Source organism: Parambassis ranga, chromosome 15 (assembly GCF_900634625.1).
Source record: "Parambassis ranga chromosome 15, fParRan2.1, whole genome shotgun sequence".
Classification (NCBI taxonomy): domain Eukaryota; kingdom Metazoa; phylum Chordata; class Actinopteri; family Ambassidae; genus Parambassis; species Parambassis ranga.
This window is the reverse complement of record NC_041035.1, coordinates 22,036,775-22,059,429: the sequence shown is the minus strand read 5'-3', so window position 1 is coordinate 22,059,429 and position 22,655 is coordinate 22,036,775. Positions and strand designations below refer to the sequence as shown.

The following is a 22,655-nucleotide window of genomic DNA, read 5'->3' as shown; positions in this document are numbered from 1 at the left end:
CTGACGACACTTCAATTGAAGTGTGTGGCGTGAACACGATGATCCATAGCAGGTGCTGGGTTGCTGTAGTTGTGACTATGTCTGTTATATCAGACATTATTACACTGTCTGTGACTTTATGTTATTATTATCTGGCCATCCTCCAGTGTGCAAGCACTCCACCTGCAGGCTGTGTGTGTAGCTGCACCGTGAGGAGGTGACCAGCTGGCTCAGCCCTTTGTGTTTTCTCCCACCTGTGCACAGTGTTGAAGGGTTGATGCTGGTAGAGTTTGCCCACATGGAGACCAAGCGACCTTTGACCCTGTGCCAGCAGACCAAAGAGTAGCACTTCAGGTCATCTGATTTAGAAGGGAGACGGCATGGACACCATTCATGATTCTAATGATGCTCCAGAAAACCACTTTGTTCCATATTCAGGTTATTATTTCAAATGATTTTCTTATACAGCGTTATATAAAAGTCTGGGCACGCCTCAGGAAAATCACTGCATCAGTGTGTCCCCTTCATGGTAACATGTGTTACACCTTATGGACATAGTGAAATAGCCTTTATTGGCCCAACAGAAACATGTTAGGTGCATTTAAACCAAAATAGGCATGTGTATATTTTGGCACCTTTTTAATCACATCATTCCAAGACCTGTAGGGATTGATAGATATATAGACAGGCTGCAGCACAAACCTGCTTTGATTGGCTTGTTAGATCTTCAGTTACAAAGACAGGTGGAATCAACCTGTTTAACAAAGGTAACTGCTGGCTGTGCTTGTCCCAGGTTCTTTCTTAGAGAGTGGAAACATGGGGCCTCTGAACAGCTCTCCACTGACCTACAAACTAAGATAATTCATTGTTATAAATTAGGAGAAGGGTGCCAGAAATGATCTGGACGGTTTGGACTGTCTGACTCCACTGTCAGAAGTGTAGTGCAGGAATGGAAGACCACTGGAACAGCCACTGTGAAGGAAAGATGTGGATGGCCGAAACAAATACAGGAGAGACACAGGTGAAGGATGGTCACAATGGTCACAGACCAGCCACAGAACACCTCCAGAGAACTACAGGAACATCTGGCTGCTGATGGTGTCGTTGTTCATCGGTCCACAATCCAGCGTTACACCAGGAAAAGCTCTTTGGAAGGGCGATGCACAAAAAGCCTTTCCTGAGTGTTCATCACAAGAAGAGTCCATGAGGAATAATGAGGAATTGGAATAAGTACTGTGAAGAACAGACGGACATAGAGGAGTTTGGTCAGAACCAGAGGAGGCATGCATGGTGTGAGACACACTGAACTACAGGAGAGGAACGTATCACCAACTTTTGGTGGAGGGTCCATCATGTTCTGGGTCTGTGTGGCCAGCACAGGTACTGGAGACCTGGTTAAAGCTGAGGGCCACATGGAATCATCTCAGTATCAGCAGATTCTTGAAGAATGTTCAAGAGTCAGTCTCAGAGTTGAAGCTACACCAGGGTTGGATGTTTCAGCAGTGATCCTAAGCACTGTCCAAAATCCACCCAGGAATTCATGCAGAAGCACAAGCACCATGTTCTGGAATGGCCACCCCAGTCCCCAGACCTTAACATCATTAATAATGTATGGATTGATTTGGAGCAGGCTGTCCTGCCTAACCTGGAGCTGTTTTGGAGGAATGGGCCAAAATACCACCTGCCAGACTGCGCCCAAATTTATACACATGCCTATTTAGGTTTAAATGCACATAGACATGTTTCTGTTGGGCCAATAAAAGGTATTTCACTACTGAAGTGTTTCCATAAGGTGTAACACATGTTAACATGAAGCTGCTGCTTCAACAGCTCAGCAGGGGACAAACTGATGCAGAGATTGTCCTGAGGTGTGCCAGACATTTGCACAAGACTGTATGTAGTAATAATAATAATAATAATATACAGTTTTGGCTGATTTAAAACACAATACAAATGAATCCATTTTAAAATAACGGCATTAATATTCACTCCTGTGTCCTGATGTGCATACACACATTTTGTATCTGATCAGGTTTTAACAAAGAGTCCTGAACGAGCTGCTGGACCAGATGTCGGAGCTCCTTTAACTCGGCTTTAATCGCCTGAAGTTCCCGGTCCCGGTGGTCCTGCTGTTCCTGGTCCATGTAGACTCTGAAAGAGAGAAGACCACCTTAGACCAGCTGCTTCCCTTTGAGGACAGACCAAGTCTCAGCGAAGCTCTGGTCTCACCCTGAACCTGTGGGTGTCTCCCTGTCCCTCTGCAGTACCAAAAACTGGTCCAGAGTCTCCTGCAGGACACACAGACACCTTTACAACCTGCACACACAAAACACTTAGAACTTTGAGTAGATACACACTTTGATCTGTCCAGTGATGCGGCCCATCTCACTGTGGTGGTGGGGGTTTGTTGTGATATCATCATTGTAGGTTTCAACCAGTGGCGAACAGTAGTTAGAGATGTACTTGTTGTCATAGAAACGACAGAGGAAGGGCATGGACTCCTCCACCTGAAGGATGACGGCAGCTTGCTGCATCACAGCATTAGCCTGCGAGTTATCATGAACCCTGACACACACAGACACATCAGTACGTAAAATGAATCATGTTCTGTGTTTGTCCAGGTGTGACCTCTGACCTCTGGAAGGTGTCTGTCAGCAACGCGATCAGCAGGTTGACACACAGGATGGAGGACGCCGCCAGAAACGTCCCACACAGCAAAGGAGCCATAACTTCATCCACTGTCACCATGGCAGCATATTCATACTCATCCACCAGAGTAATGCGATACAGACTGTACAGCAGACCTGTGACAGACTGCATGCTGGGAACTGAGGTTGAGCCTGGGGACATTAGTGATAGTATGATAGCATTATTACACTGGTCCTCACAAAGACAGTGTTACCACGCACAAACTCTGACCTCCAAACATGATCCAGAAGCTGCAGGCATAGGGAATGAAGATCTCCAAATAAAGGAAGAGGAAACGCATCACGTCGCCAATGATGTTCCCCAACATGACGATGAATGGACCCATGAGCCTGAGTGGTATGATGACATCACAATGTGCTGACTTACTGAATGTAACTATGACTCTTCTGTCCCAGAAGACATCACAGTCAATGAGTTCAAGTATCAAGTAAACTGTGACTGTGTCTAAATAGAATAGAATAGAATAGAACAGAATAGAATAGAATAGAATAGAATAGAATACGTTTTTGTACCTGAAGGCTCGGACATGTTTCATGAGTCGCAGCCACAGGAAGATGACGGTGATAGAGAACAGACGCAGACTGATGGTGTGAAGAAGGACGGAGGGATGAAAGACATCGACCATGTGGACGCTGATGGATGCCATCAGCAGAGAGTACACGAGCCAATCAAAGACGTTCCTGTCAGTGGTTGAAATTCAGACTTTAACATGATACATACATTTTAGGGTTGGAGGAGGCTGGAGTCAACCAGACCTCATTAGGTGTGAGAGATTCTATGTGATGCTCATTGGAATTGTCAGGGTTCCTGTTAGAACCAGGTTTATGCTTGGGTTTGCTCTGTGTGTGTGTGTGGTACCAGAGGTCATGGCTGTAGCTTCCCCTCATTCTATAAATTTGCTGGTTCTGATCCAGAAGGAAACATCTTTCCTGTATATTCAACACAAAACTATGTCACAGAGAACAATAACACACAGAACATTACCACAGAACATAACCACAGAACATTACCACAGAACATAACCACAGAACATTACCACAGAACATAACCACAGAACATTACCACAGAACAATAACACACAGAACATTACCACAGAACAATAACACACAGAACATTACCACAGAACATTACCACAGAACATAAACACACAGAACATAACCACAGAACATTGCCACAGAACATAACCACAGAACATTACCACAGAACATAACCACAGAACATTACCACACAACATAACCACAGAACATTACCACAGAACATTACCACAGAACAATAACACACAGAACATTACCACAGAACAATAACACAGAACATAAACACACAGAACATAACCACAGAACATTGCCACAGAACATAAACACACAGAACATAACCACAGAACATAAACACACAGAACATTACCACAGAACATAAACACACAGAACATTACCACAGAACATAAACACAGAGAACAATAACACACAGAACATTACCACAGAACATAAACACACAGAACATTACCACAGAACATAAACACACAGAACATTACCACAGAACATAAACACACAGAACATAAACACACAGAACATTACCACAGAACATAAACACACAGAACATTACCACAGAACATTAACACACAGAACATTACCACAGAACATAAACACACAGAACATTACCACAGAACATAAACACAGAGAACAATAACACACAGAACATTACCACAGAACATTAACACACAGAACATTACCACAGAACATTACCACAGAACATAAACACACAGAACATTACCACAGAACATTACCACAGAACATAAACACACAGAACATTACCACAGAACATAAACACACAGAACATTACCACAGAACATTACCACAGAACATAAACACACAGAACATTACCACAGAACATTACCACAGAACAATAACACACAGAACATTACCACATTATGTTAAGCGTCTTTAAATGCACTTGTTGACTGTCATCATGCTTCCTACCTGAGACCACATGGGATGAGAGCAGCGCAGGTCATCATGGAGACGACCCTCGGCCCACTGTTGCCAGAGACGGAGTTTCCTCCTGGAGCGAAGGATGTCCTGCAACTCCCTCAGCACCTCTTCCAGGGTCAACATGAGGGCCAGGGCTACAAGCAGGACACGCCACCAGTCCTGAGACACAGACAGGTGAGTCAGAGAACGACAGAGACAGGTGAGAAGGAAAAAGAGAAACACATAAAGGCAGGTGAGAAAAATACACAGATGAGAGAAAGAGACAGGGGAGACAGGGGAGACAGGTCACCTGTGGGAGCACATAGCGATCAGGTGAGTGTCTTTGGATGGACGCAGAGATGGCAACAGTTGTCCAAGAGACATTAAACAAGAAGTTTAGGATGAGGAGAAGCCACGCCCCTAACCTGCACAGACAGATAAAACCATGACCTTTGGCCAATGATTGATGATGTCAGACAAAATCTAACCAATCAAAAAGAGCTTACCTGCCATAGAGATTCCATTTGACCTGAATCAGTTTTAGAAAGACTGGATTCATGATGAGATCCAGTTTCCCCTCCTGAACCACCACCTGCAGCTGTTACAGCAAAGAGCTCTGTTCTGCCTTCTGTAAACTGTCAAAGTGTTCACTGACCACTGTCCTCTGAACCCTGTGAACTGCTGAAACTTACCGGAGACACTGGCTCATTGTGAACTGGTCCTGAAAAACAAGAACCGCAGTAATACTAGCTGCAGCAGCTGCATTATTGGTAGCAGCAATAGCAGCAGTGATGATACCTGGGTACCCGGGTAAATGCGATTCTGGTTCCAGCCGGTTCAGGTAGAAGAACTGCTGCCGTGTCATTTTGTCCCTCCCATGAAACTGTCTGAGTGCCAGCTGAGCCTAGGGACACGTGACAACATGGTATCAACACTTTTGGACCAAACACAGCCCTGCTATCTCTCAGTGGGCAAGACAGTTACCACTGGACTCATGTGTCGAATCAAAGCCGTAATGCAGAGCTGTCCATCAGAGTCTTTCGTCCCTGCATCTGCCCCAAGCTCCAACAGAAGCTGAGAAGCTTCCCTGCGTTCTGAAAACACAGGGAAGTGATGTCAGCACTGGTGTCAGCACTGATGTCATTTCAATACTGATGTCAGTGTTACCCAGGTTGGCGGAGAGCTGCAGTGGCGTGCGGTGTTTGTAGTCTCTGGAGCTGATGGAGGCACCGGCCTGCAGCAGCAGTCTAATTGAACCCACAGCATCATTCTTCGCAGCAAAGTGAAGAGGGGTCTGTTGGTCCAGGAGAGTCCGGGCCTCCGGGTCAGCTGGGGACAATGCACACAGGCCATCAAATACTAAAAGCCGACTGACACCACCACAGCGCTCCACACACCTTTTTGGTCAAGCAGGAACTGGACCATGTCCTGGTAGTCCAGCGCAGAGGCCACGTGCAGTGCAGTGACTCCAAACTGATCTGGACGTAGAAGATCCGAACCTCGGTCCAGGAAGAAGCGCATCACATCCACACTCCAAGCCCTGGAGATCTGAAGACATACACACATACTTTCTCTGCAAAAAGAACAGCTCTGCAATGTAACCAATGAGCAGAGTCCTCTAAAACAAGCAAGGTAGGTTTGCATATGGACCATGGGGACATGTCACAACCAATAGGGTTAGGGATAACGAACGTCACTTGTGCCACACAAGTGTGACGTTCGTCATCGCAGAGCTCATAAAACATAAATAAATTCCTCAGTGACCTCATGCAGGACGGTTTGTCCAAATCTGTCTGAGCTGTTTGGATCGGCTCCATCTGAGATCACCTTGTCCAGAAAGTGAAGGTCTACCTGAAGTCCCACACACACACACACACACACACACACACTCTGTTCAAGTAGCTTTCATAGGGATATTTTATCACCAGAGTCACCTGTTTGGTGTTACCTCATCACTGTCCTGGTTGCTCACGGCAAGTTGTCTGAAGTGATTCAGCAGTTTCTGGTTTTTGTTTTCTCCGTCAGGTTTGTCTTGTTTTTCATCCCCTTCATCCTCAGCCAGACCTTGGTATTTCATCTCCAGCTGAACTCCTAAACAGGAACTAGGTCATGAAGACCGATCCAGGTCTGCTGTGTGGACAAAAACCCACATTTACTTACCTGCCAGTTTTATTCCTCTTTGCTTCCAACGTCTACAAGAGTAGGACGTCCACTGAGCTGCAGCCTTCATTGCTGCTGGCACTGAGGATCTGGACCCCTCAGGACACTTCAGAACCTGAGGACAGAGAGAGACTTGAGGATAGCCAAAAACCTGAGGTTGGCCAGAGACCCGAAGACAGACCCTGAAATGGTGTTTGCTTTATCCTGCAGGGCAAGTCGGAGGGTGGGGGTTAGTGTCTGTCTCTCTCAGGCTGACCTGTGCTGTGTTGCTGGTTCCCATCATATTGAGCTCAAGTCCAGGATTTTGAGCAGCTGATGGACTGGCGCAGGTCACCTCCATCCTGGTTCTGATGAACCGCTGTAAACCAGGACAAAACTGTAGAACCCTGATGCACACTGATGGACTTCCTGTACCTCCAGAAACAGAACTGTGTGTGTCCTTGGTGATGTGGACCTGTCAGCTGATGTTTATCAGCCTGCTCAAAGGTTAATGGTTTGTCTTATCAGGAAGTGGAGGTGGGAGGGTTAAATAACACGCGTGTCACTTGAAAGAAATGTAAACATTTTTGTTCTGGAAGCGTTTATAAAAAGACATTAAAAGTCTGATTCTTTTTAAAGCTCTGTGTGTTTATTGACTTCTATTTGTGAGTGAACAGACAATCAAAAAGTAACAGTTTAAAACTCATTAGGACTCAGGATGCATGTTGCTTATTTATTTGAATGCCTCATCTGATACATTCATTCACTGATACATGCCAATATGTTAAAAAGTCACGTGACCTGCAACCCCCCAATAAAGAGTCATCCAGGTCGCTTTTTCATTTAAGAGCTTAAGGCATCCGGAAGCAGCCTGGAAGCAACTTCATCAGTTCCGAACTGTTCGAGGAGCAGCAAAACATCTTAATGTGTGTGAACGCTCTGATTGATCCAGGTCATGTCATTTCCAAGAGCTAATATCAAGGTAACTGCAGTGGCTTCCTCAGCAGAACTGAGAACGCCACTTTGGGGAGTAGTAGGCTATGTTTAGGAAAAGCTAAAGGGCAAGTCGCCTAAATGTAAATACTTCATGGGACAGGGCCAGTCGCCTTGCTTCAAGCTCCTAAATGACAGACTGTGACATCACAGCTGGGCGGGTGGGTGGGCCTTCATGGGCACTTTAAACAGGAAGAACATGTTGAATTCAGCACAGATGTGAGATGAACCAAGTGGTCGTATGATGGGGCAGGTCAGCCGAACCAGTGGTTTCCCATACACTCCCTGTTCCAGGGGACGCCACAGAGCCAGCACCACTCGGCCCTGCACAGAGGACACTGCATATGCATGCAGCCGCCTGCAGAGGGAGACAACAACTTGCTTCAATCATCTCTGCACATGTGTACCAGAGTCTAGACTGTGAGCTCAGTGTTACCGTTTCTCTCCACAGGAACCGAACACTGTGGGCAGCGTTTAGTCGACTCCTGGATGAGAAGTATCGAGTCCTGCTCCCACCTCCCCCTCAAAGACGCTTCCTCCTCCACTGTAAAGCCCAGAGGGGGCACGTCCGGTGTGGATGGGGCCTGTACCGTCTCACATGGACCCTCGTGGAAGCTACCTCTGCAGTCTCTGCAGAAGATGAAGCCACAGCCCAGCTGGCTGTTGCACTCCACCCTCCTGCTGCCATCTGCTGGCAGAAGCCCCGCCCCACAGCCTGGTGCTGGACACAGCAGTCCTCCAATCCTCAGCAGGCAGTCCTCTGCCCCATAGCGCTGGTACCGCTGGTACTGAGAGAGCAATGAGGGTTCTGGAATCAAGTTGTAGTATAGAATGTGTGGGTACAGTGTCTGTGTATTTCAGTGTGTTTCTGTGTAGGTGTGTGTGTGTGTGTGGTAGCACCTGGTCATCTCCCAGGATCCTGAAGTGATGTAGTTCTTTGATCAAAGAGTTGTCACAGCCAACTGTAGACACAAATGTCACATGACTTTTGTTTTTATTATGTATATGTCTTCCCTCTTAACAGCCAGCTCTGCCATAAGCATTGGCTGTCTGTGGGCTAGGGGTGGATCAAGAAAGTTTATTCTATTTTATGACTAGACAGTAAGTGTCACACAGACCTACAGCTGATGCCAGCAGAATGCTCTGACATCACTTCCTCCACTGTTAAATCTCAGTTTCAGTTTTTAGACTTTCATTCTGAAGAACAGGAAAAAACCTCACCAGGAAGTGACGCATCCTACCTGCACACGGCAGGGAGCATCCAATCTCAGGATGATGAATAAACTGCCGCTCATTCAGGCGCGTCTGACAGTAACGATGGAAACAGTCCAGGCAGATCACATGGCGCTCAGAGCACTGGAACACCACCACCACATCCCTGACAGGCAGAGTAATCCCATTACTGCTCATCCGACTACTCCATTCATGTGTGTGTGTATGTGTTTGTGTTACAGGATGTCAGTGCAGGCGATGCAGGGCACGTCTCTGGTGTTGATCATAACGAGGTCGAGGGCCACAGAGAGGTCGTCGTCTGACGTCGGATGGGATGCACACTTCATGTAAAATTCCTGCAGTACATGCATAGACACACACAAGGCCTTTAACTGACATGCTGCAAAAGTTCCACTCTTTAAGAAGCTTCCCCTCTTACCGCTTCATTGCCATGACAACCATCTAATTGACAGACACCTTGAATACGACCAGGAAAGAGAACGTCATCCCAACAGGTTGGACCCTGATGGACAAAAACATCCCATCAGCACTACATGAACAGCGCCCCTTTGGGCCATACACAGCAATAATCATGGTAAACAGTAAAAAGTATGAACACTCACTCGGCTGAGCGTCAGCGTCGTCTGTCTGCAGCTTCGGCAGCGAACTCTCAGTTTTCCTGGTTGAATCGACTTGCAGCTCTTACAATACACAAAGAAAGTACTACAGGGACGCACACCTGTACAAACGGAAGACTTTCAGAGCACTGACACACCGACAGGAGCACTGACACGCCGACAGGAGCACTGACACAATGACAGGAGCACTGACAGGTGTACTGACACACCGCCAGGAGTACAGACACACCGCCAGGAGCACAGACACACCGACAGGAGCACTGACACACCGACAGGAGCACTGACACACCGACAGGAGCACTGACACACCGACAGGAGCACTGACACACCGACAGGAGCACTGACACACCGACAGGAGCACTGACACACCGACAGGAGCACTGACACACCGACAGGAGCACTGACACACCGACAGGAGTACAGACACACCGACAAGAGCACTGACAGGTGTACTGACACACTGACAGGAGCACTGACGCACCGACACACTGACAGGAGCACTGACGCACCGACACACTGACAGGAGCACTGACGCACCGACAGGAGTACAGACTAAGCTTGTGCAAAATCGTGTCGTGTGCAATTAATCGTCAGAAAAACTGTCACCGATTAATATTCGGCACTTATCGATTACGGCGATTAGTCGCGTTTCGTCATGATCACGCATTTTTGTGTGAGACGTACACTCACCATCACCGTCAAGAGCGCACATGTGAGCCCACAATAACAATAATGGCTGAAGACAGCGGTGTTTAGTTAAATGATCGGAGCAGCACGTTCCTAACAGAGGTTCAACGTCTGTCACCATAAGCCGGAGCACGAAGAAAGCCGAAGAAAGCACAACGAGGACACAACGCCGGCTAGAGCTGTATATAGTGCCGCCACATGCATTAGGTGAAGCGTGGAGCGTTGGTTGTTGTCATAGTAACTGGACTTTTGCTCGGATCAAAGGAATGAACTCCGATCTTTATTTACGGACTCCACAGCAAGATAGGAAACATTACAACAGTGAAGTCTCCTCCAGCAGATATTGAAAGAATTCCACTCAGCCGAGAATCCGCGATACGTTAGTCATCGTGCTCCCTACGACCAAACTAAGCGCTGGAAGAACATAAGGCAGCTTGATTTGCACAGACACACATTTAAATGTGAAATTGTCTGGTTTGTTTGTTTGTTTGTTTTTTCTGCTGCTGTTCTACAGTCTGAGTTAACTAGTGTGGGACATATTCAGTCACAGGTTAATTTGCACAGACACATTTTTAACTTTAATAATCACTGATGTGACTTTTCTGAGCTTATTTGTCTGTTTAATTTTAATGTTGACATTCTGCTCTGTGACCTGAAGATAAAAACATTTGAAGGACAAAGCTACTTTAAACGTTTGCTTCATTATTACTTTGAAGCAGTTTGTGCGTCTGTTATCAACACATATTTCCATGGCTGGTTTGTGCCTAATCACTACTCACCAGCCTGTTAGAATGAAGTAGTTCACTTGACCTAATGATTTGTCAGTATCAATTCAGAACAATGTGGCGATTTAGAGTCAAAAACATGTCAGTGCAACTGTCATCAATTAATCGTCAAATTAATCGTTATCGGCTAAATGCCACAATTAATCGTGATTAATTTTTTTGCCAATATCGCCCAACCCAAGTACAGACACACCGACAGCAGTACTGACAGGTGTACTGACACACTGACAGAAGTACTGACACACTGACGGAAGTACTGACACACTGACGGAAGTACTGACACACTGACAGAAGTACTGACACACTGACAGAAGTACTGACACACTGACACACTGACAGAAGTACTGACACACTGACAGAAGTACTGACACACTGACAGAAGTACTGACACACTGACAGAAGTACTGACAGAAGTACTGACACACTGACAGAAGTACTGACAGAAGTACTGACAGAAGTACTGACACACTGACAGAAGTACTGACACACTAACAGAAGTACTGACACACTGACAGAAGTACTGACACACTAACAGAAGTACTGACACACTGACAGGAGTACTGACAGGTGTACACACTGACCTTTTAGGTCTGCAGCTGGTGCCTCCTCTTGCTGCTCCTCTGCTTGTCCTTCCTCTCTTCCTCCCCTCTCTAGAATCACAGCTAGGCCAGATGAGGTGGAAGGGAGGCGTGAAGAGCTGAGGTCCAGCCTGGTCAGACTGTCTTGTTCCACCTCTCTGCCATGCTCCAGGTGCTCCTGCAGGAGCAGGAGCTGAGAGGAAGAAGGACATGGAGGAGGGAGGACAACATGGACAGTGCTCTGCTCCGGGAGGTCACAACCCTGAGAAGAGAAGCAGTAAGAAGAGAGCAGAGACAGAGAGGTAGAAGAAGTCCTGTACTGTGACCTCTGACCTGCAGGGTGAGGGTGCTCTGCAGCTCCCTCCCAGCAAACAGAACTCGGAGTTCCGCCGGCCGAACTCCCTGCTGTCTCCCCACCACCTCCTTCAGCTGGGCAACACTCGCCTCCTTTTGCAGCTCTACAGCCACGCAGGGCCCCTGGTTGTAGCGCACAAACACTGTGGACACACATGGCGGTCAGCTCATGTGACCTCAGTGACCTCATGGAACAGGTTTACATCAAGTTTAATTACTGATTATTCTGCAGCCAAGTTGATGATCAGTTCTGCTATGACCTCATCTGCAGCTAATCAATTATCGCAGTGTTTCACCACTCATCAATCCATCAATCACTCGATTCAGTTTTAAATATCTGGTACTTTCGCAGCAGATGTGTCGTCTTACATTTAGCTCTGACGTTTTGGATAGTGTTAGCCTATCAATTAGCAAAAGCCTCAGAGGGACAGAGAAGAACTCGGTGCAGCTCTGTGGAACTCAGCCGAACCCGGTACTGATCAGCAGAACCCACAGAGTTCGGTAGAGGCCAGACGAACTCGGTACAGTTCGCTAGAACTGTATAACTCACCGATCATCCGTCCCTTCGTCCTTGGTGCGTGTTCAGCTGCGCGCCGCGGTGCATTCTGGTTGGTGTAGTCTCCATGACGATGTTTTACAACTACAGAACGGAATGACGTCGCGGAACATCACCGGAAATGGGGATAATTCTGAATTTTAATAAACTTGTTTTCATTTTTCCTCTGTTCCTCTCCGAAGCGGCGTCCGTCCGACAGAGAGTCCAGGTTTTGAGTCCCAATGACGGAATGTCCGGACAGCAGCGCCTCGCAGCGAAACCACAGCGCCGGTGCCCGGACGGTGAGCGAATCCGGATCACAGACATGTTGAATATGAATACAGTAAAGAGTCCGCAGGTTAAGCACCGGTCTGAGAGCAGGCGGTGGCAAACATGGAAACAGGCAGTGAACGCACCACCATCTGACACATCTAACCCATATATTCATGTCTCCTTTCCTACAGCAGCTCCGGTGGTTTTTCATTTTGCATGCTTTATATGAGCTTCTGTTTGGCTGCAGGAGCTGCGCGCACACCGCAGGGGGCGCTGCTGCGCTGTTTACTGACCTCTGAGGGCTCCTGCGGTGTCAAGGTCCAGTGACAGCAGAAGGTTCATTTATCTCCCCAGGTGGTGAAGCTGGAGTCAGGCACCTTCGCGCTAACATCACTGAAGACTCTGACATCATCACCACAACCTCTGACGTCACCAGAGGCCACGGAGCTGCATTTCCTGCATTCTCGTGTTCGGGAGCTTGAGAGAGAGAAGGCAGAACTGTCCGCTGAGAACCAGAGCCTGAAGAACATGCTGGTTCACGGTGAGTCCGGATCAGCTGATGCACCAGCTGACCAATCAGAGAGCTGTCTGCTTTCATTGTACAACCTGTAATGTGACTGTGTTCCTCAGAAATCCCTGGGCTTGTGTCTGTCATGTGGCAGACACTGGGCCGAGTCAGCGGTCCCCAGTCCATCTCCACGGCAACAAACAGCAGTGACAGTTACAACTCCTACACACATCTTCAGTACCAGACCCAGGACAGAGACTTCAGTCCTGAGGTCAAGCAAGTCCAAGACGAGCTTAGCAGGGACGTGTCGGAGTACTGGGCCTCGCTGGATTCTGCTGATGAGGAGGTGCCTGTAAGTGCCAACCTGGGCCTGGGTACCTACATGGGAGAGGAGGCGCCACTCTGTAGCCAGACCGACATGGAGGAGCTGAGAAGGAGCTGCTCTGAGAGCCAGTGCACTGCCGGAGAGCAGGACGGGCAGGTGAGGATTAAACCCAGTGCTGGCCTGGTTTCATCCACAGCTGACCTGACCCAGCTGGTTCTGTCCAGGTGAGCCAGGTGGAGGTGTATCCGGGCTCTGGGGTTCTCTGTGATGTCCGCTCATGGCATGCAGCCAATCAGGCACAGTCTCCCACAGCGATGGCGCGGATGCTGCTGCTTGGTGTGTTTGATATGGGCACACTGATGAACAGTAACCTGCGAGGTGGGCGGAGCCGCCGGCCGTCTTACCACCATCAACACAATGCCCTCGACCCACACAAGACCAACGCCATCTTCAGTAAGTTCGGAGTTCAGCAGAAAGCTGTGCTGACCTGCGTCTTTTTCACAGTCTTCTCTCTGCTCCTCAGACGCCATCTTGGCTCGGTTTCCTCTGGCCAAGAAAGGAGTCATCGGCTCTGGTATCAACTCCAAACTGTCTGAGATCCGCTTCCACTGCCGGAGAGCCAATCGAGACCACCAGTTGTTTTGATGGACAGCGAGATGCTCCGCCTACCTCACACACACACACACACACACAAAACTGTCCAATGAGAACACTTAACTGTTGTACTGCTTCATGGCTCACGTTAGCAACATGTTAGCAACATGTTAGCACATGTTAGCAACACGTTAGCAACACGTTAGCAACTTGTTAATACACGAGTATGTGACATGATCAGAGTCCTTCCTGTAAACGAGCATACAGACTCAAAGATCTTCCTCCTCCACCATTTTGTCCTCTTACAGCTTCACACCTCCTCCAAGAATGACATCACTCTCAGGTTTTCCTCTCTGTAAACTGTGTGTGTCTGTGTGTGTGTGTCTGTGTGTGTTTGTCTGTGTGTGTGTGTCTGTGTGTGTTTGTCTGTGTGTGTGTCTGTGTGTGTGTGTCTGTGTGTGTGTGTCTGTGTGTGTGTGTGTGTCTGTGTGTGTGTGTGTGTCTGTGTGTGTGTGTGTGTTTGTCTGTGTGTGTGTGTGTGTCTGTGTGTGTGTGTGTGTGTGTCTGTGTGTGTTTGTCTGTGTGTGTGTGTTTGTCTGTGTGTGTGTCTGTCTGTGTGTCTGTGTGTGTGTGTGTGTGTGTCTGTGTGTGTCTGTGTGTGTGTGTGTGTCTGTCTGTGTGTGTGTGTGTTTGTCTGTGTGTGTGTGTGTCTGTGTGTGTGTGTGTCTGTGTGTGTGTGTGTTTGTCTGTCTGTGTGTGTGTGTCTGTGTGTGTGTGTGCACCCGTTCAGAAGCATCACTTGATGAATCAGCTGTTGCTGTGTGGAGAACAGTCAACACAAAGATGTTGACGGTCTGCTTCACCTTCTTTTCACCCCTCCTCCTCCTGGACTTGCTGAAACAAGACATCCTCCGCAGTGAAGACAATCTGCTATTCTTCCTTCTTGAAAGACGCTCTGAGGGCTCAGAGGCTGCCGAGGACAGAGACAAAGACACCGGGATGGAGAAGCAGGAGGAAGAGCGGTCCACTCTGTTCTTTCTTACATGAAAGCTCGGATTCAGCCCAAACATCCCAGAGCCGGCCCAGAACTCCTGAAAGACCCAACTGTGGAAGGAAGTTTAAAGGAGAAGGAGGTGGAGGTGCAGCCGTGCAGCATCGACTGTCCTCCTCTGTCTCCTGCAAGTAGAGGTCCAAGTGTCTCGCTGCTCCTTTAATGAAACCGTCTCCTGGTGATTTGTGGCATCTCGGGCGGTTGGTTACTTTGGACCTGAGACATGACCTTTCCCCAGGACCTCTTCCATCCATCACACCAGAGGACAGAGGACAGAGCACCTTTCAGAGAACGTCTTAAACTGATGGTGCAGAACTTTCTCAAATAAACCTTGGACAGCCAGTCTTCCTCTGTGAGTCTCTGTAACCATGGAGACTGGGATGGATGGGGGTGCAGATCAAACAGTCTATGATCCATAATATGCAGAGCTGGGTGTAGTTACACTCACTGCCAGGAGAGACAGAGACTCCACACTGCAGCAGAACTTCCTGCCCTGCTCCATGCAGGTCCCTGAACCTGTTCATTCAATCCATCAATAAACAATGCCTCAAAGGTTTGGTGTGGTTCACGTGTCCTGGAAGAGACGTCCCAGAGGACCGGCTTGCTCTGCTGGTAGCTGGTAGCTGGCCGGTGTAATGAGAGTACAGATTACTCAGGGTAACAGAGTAGACTGCTGCACAGAGCTGTTTCAGAAGAGTTTGTGGAATGAGTGATTGTGGATCTCTCCGCCCACTCTACATTCTGATCGGTGGACACAAACGCAATCGCTGCTCGCTTACACACCCTTCAGGCTACAAAGGTCACAGTAACAAAAGGTTCTGACAAGAACTCATGAGGCTGAAGCAGGACGTCTGGAGAGTTCTCTTGAAGATCTCTGCTCCTCCATCAGCTTCATCAGTTCTGTTTATATATAGGTCTATATGTGGTGGAGGAGCTCAGTGTGAGACAAACAACAACTCTATGTCTACATCACCTGTAAATAAATAAACTAATAAAACCGAACTGATGTGCACTCAGTGCTTTTATTTTGAAAGCCCCTGTCAGAATGTCTATGGGCTTTAATTGGAGGACCGGAAGCTCAGGGTGTGTGTGTGTGTGAGAGAGAGAGAGAGAGAGAGAGAGAGTGTGTAAAAGTTTGAGCAGCTTGTGGGCTTCACTTCTTCTTACTTGTACAGTTCAGTTCTCAGAGGACCAGACCCGGCAGCTGTTCTCTTTACATGTTCTTACTTCTTCTGACATGATGCAGGTTTACATTCACACGCACTGTCCCTTTAAAAGGAATCAACCACTTCTGTAACAAATCCATCACCAGAACCAGGATCCTCTACAGGCAGAGACAGGAACTACAGACACACTGTCCTCTACAGGCAGAGACAGGAACTACAGACACACTGTCCTCTACAGGCAGAGACAGGAACTACAGACACACTGTCCTCTACAGGCAGAGACAGGAACTACAGACACACTGTCCTCTACAGGCAGAGACAGGAACTACAGACACACTGTCCTCTACAGGCAGAGACAGACACACTGTCCTCTACAGGCAGAGACAGGAACTACACACAGCCTGTCCTCTACAGGCAGAGACAAGAACTACAGACACACTATCCTCTACAGGCAGAGACATGTCCTGTACAGGCAGAGACAGGAACTACAGACACACTGTCCTCTACAGGCAGAGACAGGAACTACACACAGCCTGTCCTCTACAGGCAGAGACAGGAACTACAGACACACTGTCCTCTACAGGCAGAGACAAGAACTACACACAGCCTGTCCTCTACAGGCAGAGACAAGAACTACACACAGCCTGTCCTCTACAGGCAGAGACAGGAACTACAGACACACTATCCTCTACAGGCAGAGACATGTCCTGTACAGGCAGAGACAGGAACTACACACAGCCTGTCCTCTACAGGCAGAGACAAGAACTACAGACACACTATCCTCTACAGGCAGAGACATGTCCTGTACAGGCAGAGACAGGAACTACACACAGCCTGTCCTCTACAGGCAGAGACAAGAACTACAGACACACTATCCTCTACAGGCAGAGACAGGAACTACAGACACACTGTCCTCTACAGGCAGAGACAAGAACTACAGACACACTGTCCTCTACAGGCAGAGACAGGAACTACAGACACACTGTCCTCTACAGGCAGAGACATGTCCTGTACAGGCAGAGACAGGAACTACAGACAGCCTGTCCTCTACAGGCAGAGACAGGAACTACAGACACACTGTCCTCTACAGGCAGAGACAGGAACTACAGACACACTGTCCTCTACAGGCAGAGACAGGAACTACAGACACACTGTCCTCTACAGGCAGAGACTGATTGCTGATCAGCTGATCGGTCAGGTCGTTTTGGTAACAGCCTGGTCTCTGTCTGTCAGTTTAACTTGGGGGAGGATTTTAGGCCCTCGAGGTCTGACTGAAACTGGATGTAAGATTATGGTGAGAGGCAGGGGATCCATGAGAGACAAGAAGAAGGTAACACACACACACACACACACACACGTCACCTGTTAATGCACAGTGTGCTGGCTTGGTCCGGTCAGGACTCTATGGTCTGGTATCTAATCAAGACTCTTCTCATCTGGTCTAATCAGGGCTCAAGACTCAGCTGCTTAATGTCTTTGAAAGAAAAAGAGCAGAAAGAATTTTGGTTAGTGGTGAAATTCCAAGAATTCTTAGAATGGTGACGTTTCTAAGAATGTCCTCTTATAGTTAGGCCTAAATCCCAGTAAAGGTAAAAGTGATTCACAGCGTTAAAAGAGGTCCTAAGGTGAGAAACTGTTAGAGTAGAGAGGAGGACTTCTAAGAGGCTTAGGAGTCCCTTTAACAGAGAGGCCAGAGAATGAGTGAGCTATTCAAGCGCTGCGGAGGCACGTAGCATCGTGACAGAAAACAGACCATAGACCTATACGCTGAATTAGGATTGTTCAAGGACATTAAAACTGTCTCTGCCCTTTGGGGTGTAGGCGGTGGTGTGGCATTCATGCTTCAACTTTGTTCAAAATCCCCCTTTCCAGGTCAGTATTTTTTACAATGGCCCTAATACACTGTCGTGATACTAACTTAGATATTGATCTACATTTTGCTAAAAGGACTGCTGGAGCAGTGCTCTCCCCTCCGGTTCCCCCTGCACAGAGTCTTAAGTTCCATCATGTGAGCGCTAACTTGGCGCACTGCTCCTGACTTGTAGCTTGGTTTGGCCAGTTAGCCACACTCGGCGGCCGACTGACTCGGTGCTGTTATTACTTTACTGTCAGGTTTCAGTCATGAACCGTCATGTCCTTTGCAACAGGTTGGTGGCACCCCGCCCCCTTGCCAAGGCCCCAACCATCTTAAATGCAGCTGCAACAGAGCCCTAAACAAAGTCCCGCCACCACCACGCTTCCACCGCCACACAGCCTATGGACTGTCCTCATGCTGTGATATAATCTCCTCCAGGTCAGGTCACAGCAGCAAGGAGTCAAACACTGTTCTCATGTGGGCACAGGTGACACCAGAGTCAAAGGACACAATGACACCCTGCCTGTCTACCTGTCTCTGTCCACAGGAGGAGCAGAACCGTGGGAAGCCGAACTGGGAGCACCTGAACGAAGACCTTCATGTGCTTATCACAGTGGAAGACGCTCAGAACCAAGCGGATGGCAAACTCAAATGAGCCGCAGATGAGGTCAACAAGCTGCTGGTTCCTGCTGTGAGTCACTTTACCGCTGACCTTTGACCTGCGTGTTTATGTCTGTCTTGTCCCATTTGAGGGCTGCATCTCCAAAGGATGCACCCTAAGGGTGTCTGTTCTTTACAGGCTGCAGGAGCAGCCCACAGAGGTCACAGCTACTCCACAGTATAAACAGGGAAATCCAAAAGTCAACAGGAAGTTATGTTTCAAATTATTGTTAGCCTGTTAGCCTGGTCATGTGGAGTGCGTGCCTGTGTGTGTTTACACCAAGCTGGAGGTGTGTAAACCTTGTTTTGAGTGATGTGGGAGGCAGATCGATCATCAGAAGCTTTGTATCACTGTGGCCTCCCCCGCTCACCGTGCTCCACAGAACATCGTGCTGATTGGACACCATCATGTCCAGCTGAGCTCGCAGAGATCAGACCGGTCATGTGTGTTTCAGGTGGAGGGGGAGGACAATCTGAAAAAGATGCAACTGATGGAGTTAGCCATCCTCAATGGGACGTACAGAGATGCCACTGTCAAATCCTGTAAGAGACTGTCTGAGCAGAGACCGACGAATCAGAGAACAGACCAACCTAACCACCCCCACCCTCCCTGTCTCCCCCAGCCTCCCTCACCTCCCTGCAGCCTCTGCTCAGACCCCTCGAGTCCTTTCCAGCTCTGCCCCTGTGCTGCCCCCGCAGGTCCGGGCCTCGCGGCTCTTATTCGTCAGTTTCAGGCGGTGCTGCCCGGTGGAACGCCGGCTCTGATTTCAGGAGCAGGGCCTGGTTCTGGTTTGATCTACACATCACAGTATGACTATCCCTATGCTCTGGCGGTGCCGGCTTCTCTCTCGGAGTACCCACTGGACTCTGGCGGGACATTAGGTAAGGCTGCCCCCCCTTGCTCCTGTGATTGCTCCCTGCTGCCCCACCACCACCCGTGGTGAACCTACGCTCCTGCTGCGACATGCCTGCTGAGAGACAGAAAACCAGCACAAAAAACACACATAACACAACACACACACCCCTTTGAGGCTGAACCTGCAGCGTCACATCCTGTCTTCACTGGGACAGCCCAACACAACCAGACCTGATGCTCACCCTCTACTGAGCATGCTCAGTGTCAGGAAAGTACAGGCAGGTGACCGTGCTCAGATCCATATCAGAAAGAACGTGGTTTACTCGGTTATGTGGCTGTAACACAGCGTCTGTCCACAGGGGGCGCTGCAACATGTTAATGAGGCGTTTGACTGATGTTCGTTTCGTCAGGTTCACAGTGTTTAACTGAACAACAGATCACTCACAGCCACAGACGCCACCGACCAGGGGTAGCAGAGCAGACACAGGTCAACAGCTGACTGAAGGAAGACAAACATCTGATGAACACACACACACACTTTACCTGTGCAGTTCACTGGCTCTGATGGAGGAAGAAGAAGACGTCCTCTGTGTGGCTTCATGAAGGGTTTGAGGTGTTTTTATGCTTTCTGTCTTTAGTATTTGTACCTAGAGTTTACTCTGATCACGTAGGCCTGTCTTTGTCACTGATTATATTATACTGAAGGGGATGTGGAACATGGCCGTCAGGAAAGTCCCTCTGCAGTAATAAAGTTGTGTAGTTTTACAGTAATGATGTACACTTCTTATTTGTCCTTAAAGGGCCAGCGAGGTAGAAAAATGAGCAGCTCTTGTCTGCGCTCCTCTACAGCTGGCATGAGAGATCAGATCAGGAAACACTGTTGTGTTTTACCAAAGTTCAGACTAGGCCTCCACCCAAACGCTCGGACAGGGCACGATTAACAAGGTTTAAAAGGACAGTGCAAGGATGGCGACCAGACAGGAACATGGAGTATGAAGCCACGGGAACCAAGAAGGAGCTGCCGACAAGGAGAGGAAGTAAATCCAGTTAGCAATCATCAGAGTGGATGCTGGAGCAAGGAGACCTGGGAGGCAGATCCTCTTACACTCAGCGTGACTAACCGCAGGCAGGTGTGTTCAATCGGCCGATGAAGAGCGAGCAGGGATGAGATCTCCACCCAGAAACCCCACCCACACAGAACCACAGACACGCCAAGGAAGGAAAAAACCAAAAGCAGAGGCGAGACCTCAGACATGACGAACACGTCGGAGCAGAAACCATCAGCCATCATCCAGGTTCTTTCTTAGGTTTGCACAAATGGTCTGAAGCATCGATCAACGACAATGGCGGGTCCACTCACTACTGACTTCTGTTCAGACACTCTGTAGGTCTGTGTGGGACTCTGTGAACACACAGCAGGGACATTTTAACACCTTCAACGTCCTCACCACCAAACATGAGAGAACTCTCCCAGATATTCCAGCCCAGTGCAGGGTTTCAGTCTGGTTCCATCACAGCACAGAAACAGGACCGGTGGCTTCTTTGCCGCAGTTGGACCAGTGAGGTCTAGTTCACTCTGCAGTGCCTCTGACCTGAGGTGTGTTCATTTGTGGTTTCTGAGGCTGGTGACTCTAATGAACCGCTCGTCTGCAGCAGAGATAACTATCGAGAACCGCTTCCGTCAGAGGTTTTAACAACATTTCAGGTTCTTGAGGTTTCCCGGGTGACCTGACGTTCATGTCCAAAGTCATGATGGACTGATTCCACTGCACAACACACCTGATGATGCCAAACACTCGCCCTGATGACGAAGCACACCTGTCGGCTGACGACCTCCTGTAGAACATTATGAAACTGAAGGTTAAAGGTGAGTTCCGTCTCGACTGGAAGTTTATAATCAATACTATATCTAGCTAAAATAGAATCTTCCATTCACTTCTATTCATTCAGAATCGCCTTATTGAGCGCTCCAAAGAAACACCAGCGTCTGTAACTGGTGGAATAACAAAGTATTGACTGCCCCCTGGTAGACATGCACAGAGACAGGATGAAGAACCAGCAGAACTTTCAAATGTTTATTACAAAACGCAAGACAAAACATGTCAATTGGATTTATTCTACTGGAAACACGATACAATGACAACGACCTTCTATCTGCAGGTGAAGCTCCGCTGAAACAAACCAACACAACATGAAGAGGGAGGAGAACAGCAGCATTAAGGCCTGGAACTAACCCAACATGGAGGAGGCCGGGGGGGGGGGGGGGGGGGGGGGGGCACCGAGTGCTTCTTACTCTGTATGGGAGGTTTGTAGTCCGACGCCAACGCTCGGCCGCCTACACACACTTATAAATAGGTCACAATTAAATTAAGTCCAATTCACACAATACAAAAAAAGGTATTCACAAATTCAGTGTCACCAAGCAGGAAACAAAAGTGGGGGGGGGTGTTTTGGTTAATCGTCATCTAACTGCAGCCTGCAGAAACCCTCAGCTATACACCACCTTCATCCATGGACCAACTGATCCTTGACTTCCTTTTCGCTCCAGATGTCTCTGATCTGTGGAACCTGTTCCAGCCACTAAGACGTGTTCAGGTCCACAGAACATATCTGGGAGGCGCCTACAGTCTACTGATGGTGTTCAGATGCTACCTCTGGTTTTTGTTGGACATCTGCTGCTGAATCACACTGATGAAAAGAGTGAGGGTGGTGATGTTCCTACGGTGACGAGGGCAGCTTCGCAGGCCTCCTGGTTTTTTGACATTTAAATACCATTTATATATTTATAATACAA

General features: G+C 48.3%; 5 protein-coding genes across 8 annotated transcripts in view; 2 read left to right on the top strand and 3 right to left on the bottom strand.

Moving 5' to 3' along the window:
• Positions 1-1,691: 1,691 nt before the first annotated feature.
• Positions 1,692-7,260, bottom strand: LOC114447691 (uncharacterized). The gene is made up of 19 exons (XM_028424084.1): positions 7,069-7,260; positions 6,813-6,927; positions 6,601-6,743; positions 6,417-6,503; positions 6,048-6,200; positions 5,820-5,970; positions 5,637-5,746; positions 5,451-5,556; positions 5,345-5,373; positions 5,159-5,250; positions 4,963-5,077; positions 4,662-4,832; positions 3,409-3,617; positions 3,201-3,368; positions 2,893-3,017; positions 2,615-2,807; positions 2,337-2,544; positions 2,209-2,267; positions 1,692-2,130 (listed from the first exon to the last, which is right to left on the bottom strand). Exons 1-19 carry the CDS (start codon positions 7,150-7,152, stop codon positions 1,965-1,967), a joined length of 2,484 nt encoding a protein of 827 aa, XP_028279885.1. The 5' UTR covers positions 7,153-7,260; the 3' UTR covers positions 1,692-1,964.
• A 158-nt stretch (positions 7,261-7,418) lies between these two features.
• prkn (parkin RBR E3 ubiquitin protein ligase) lies at positions 7,419-13,253 on the bottom strand. 2 transcript variants are annotated; one of them, XM_028423803.1, is made up of 10 exons: positions 13,140-13,253; positions 12,018-12,181; positions 11,688-11,946; positions 9,620-9,735; positions 9,436-9,519; positions 9,237-9,352; positions 9,026-9,162; positions 8,685-8,746; positions 8,221-8,572; positions 7,419-8,142 (listed from the first exon to the last, which is right to left on the bottom strand). In XM_028423803.1, the coding sequence occupies exons 1-10, from the start codon at positions 13,186-13,188 to the stop codon at positions 8,039-8,041; spliced, it is 1,443 nt and encodes a 480-aa protein (XP_028279604.1). In that variant the 5' UTR covers positions 13,189-13,253; the 3' UTR covers positions 7,419-8,038. The 2 variants fall into 2 exon arrangements, with proteins under 2 accessions (XP_028279604.1, XP_028279605.1); XM_028423804.1 differs by lacking the exon at positions 13,140-13,253 and adding an exon at positions 12,589-12,739.
• LOC114447508 (uncharacterized) lies at positions 12,761-16,167 on the top strand. Of its 2 annotated transcripts, XR_003671849.1 has the most exons (6): positions 12,761-12,875; positions 13,201-13,387; positions 13,477-13,835; positions 13,904-14,132; positions 14,203-14,616; positions 15,178-16,167. XR_003671849.1 is itself a non-coding variant. In XM_028423806.1 (5 exons), exons 1-5 carry the CDS (start codon positions 12,816-12,818, stop codon positions 14,322-14,324), a joined length of 957 nt encoding a protein of 318 aa, XP_028279607.1. In that variant the 5' UTR covers positions 12,761-12,815; the 3' UTR covers positions 14,325-14,718. The 2 variants fall into 2 exon arrangements, 1 of the variants encoding a protein (XP_028279607.1); XM_028423806.1 differs by lacking the exon at positions 15,178-16,167 and having other exon boundaries at positions 14,203-14,718.
• LOC114447690 (protein quaking) lies at positions 15,117-19,949 on the top strand. Its single transcript, XM_075353432.1, is given in 6 exon segments — positions 15,117-15,295; positions 17,724-17,820; positions 18,893-19,036; positions 19,461-19,548; positions 19,649-19,699; positions 19,702-19,949. Coding segments are annotated over 6 exon segments (807 nt in total).
• Positions 19,950-21,956: 2,007 nt separating this feature from the next.
• LOC114447781 (zinc finger protein 135) overlaps positions 21,957-22,655 on the bottom strand; it is a 6,009-nt gene continuing 5,310 nt past the window's right edge. For both annotated transcript variants that reach the window (XM_028424237.1, XM_028424236.1), the window contains exon 3: positions 21,957-22,655. This exon is cut by the window's right edge and continues 1,588 nt beyond it. The gene's annotated coding sequence lies outside the window, so the exon portion shown is untranslated.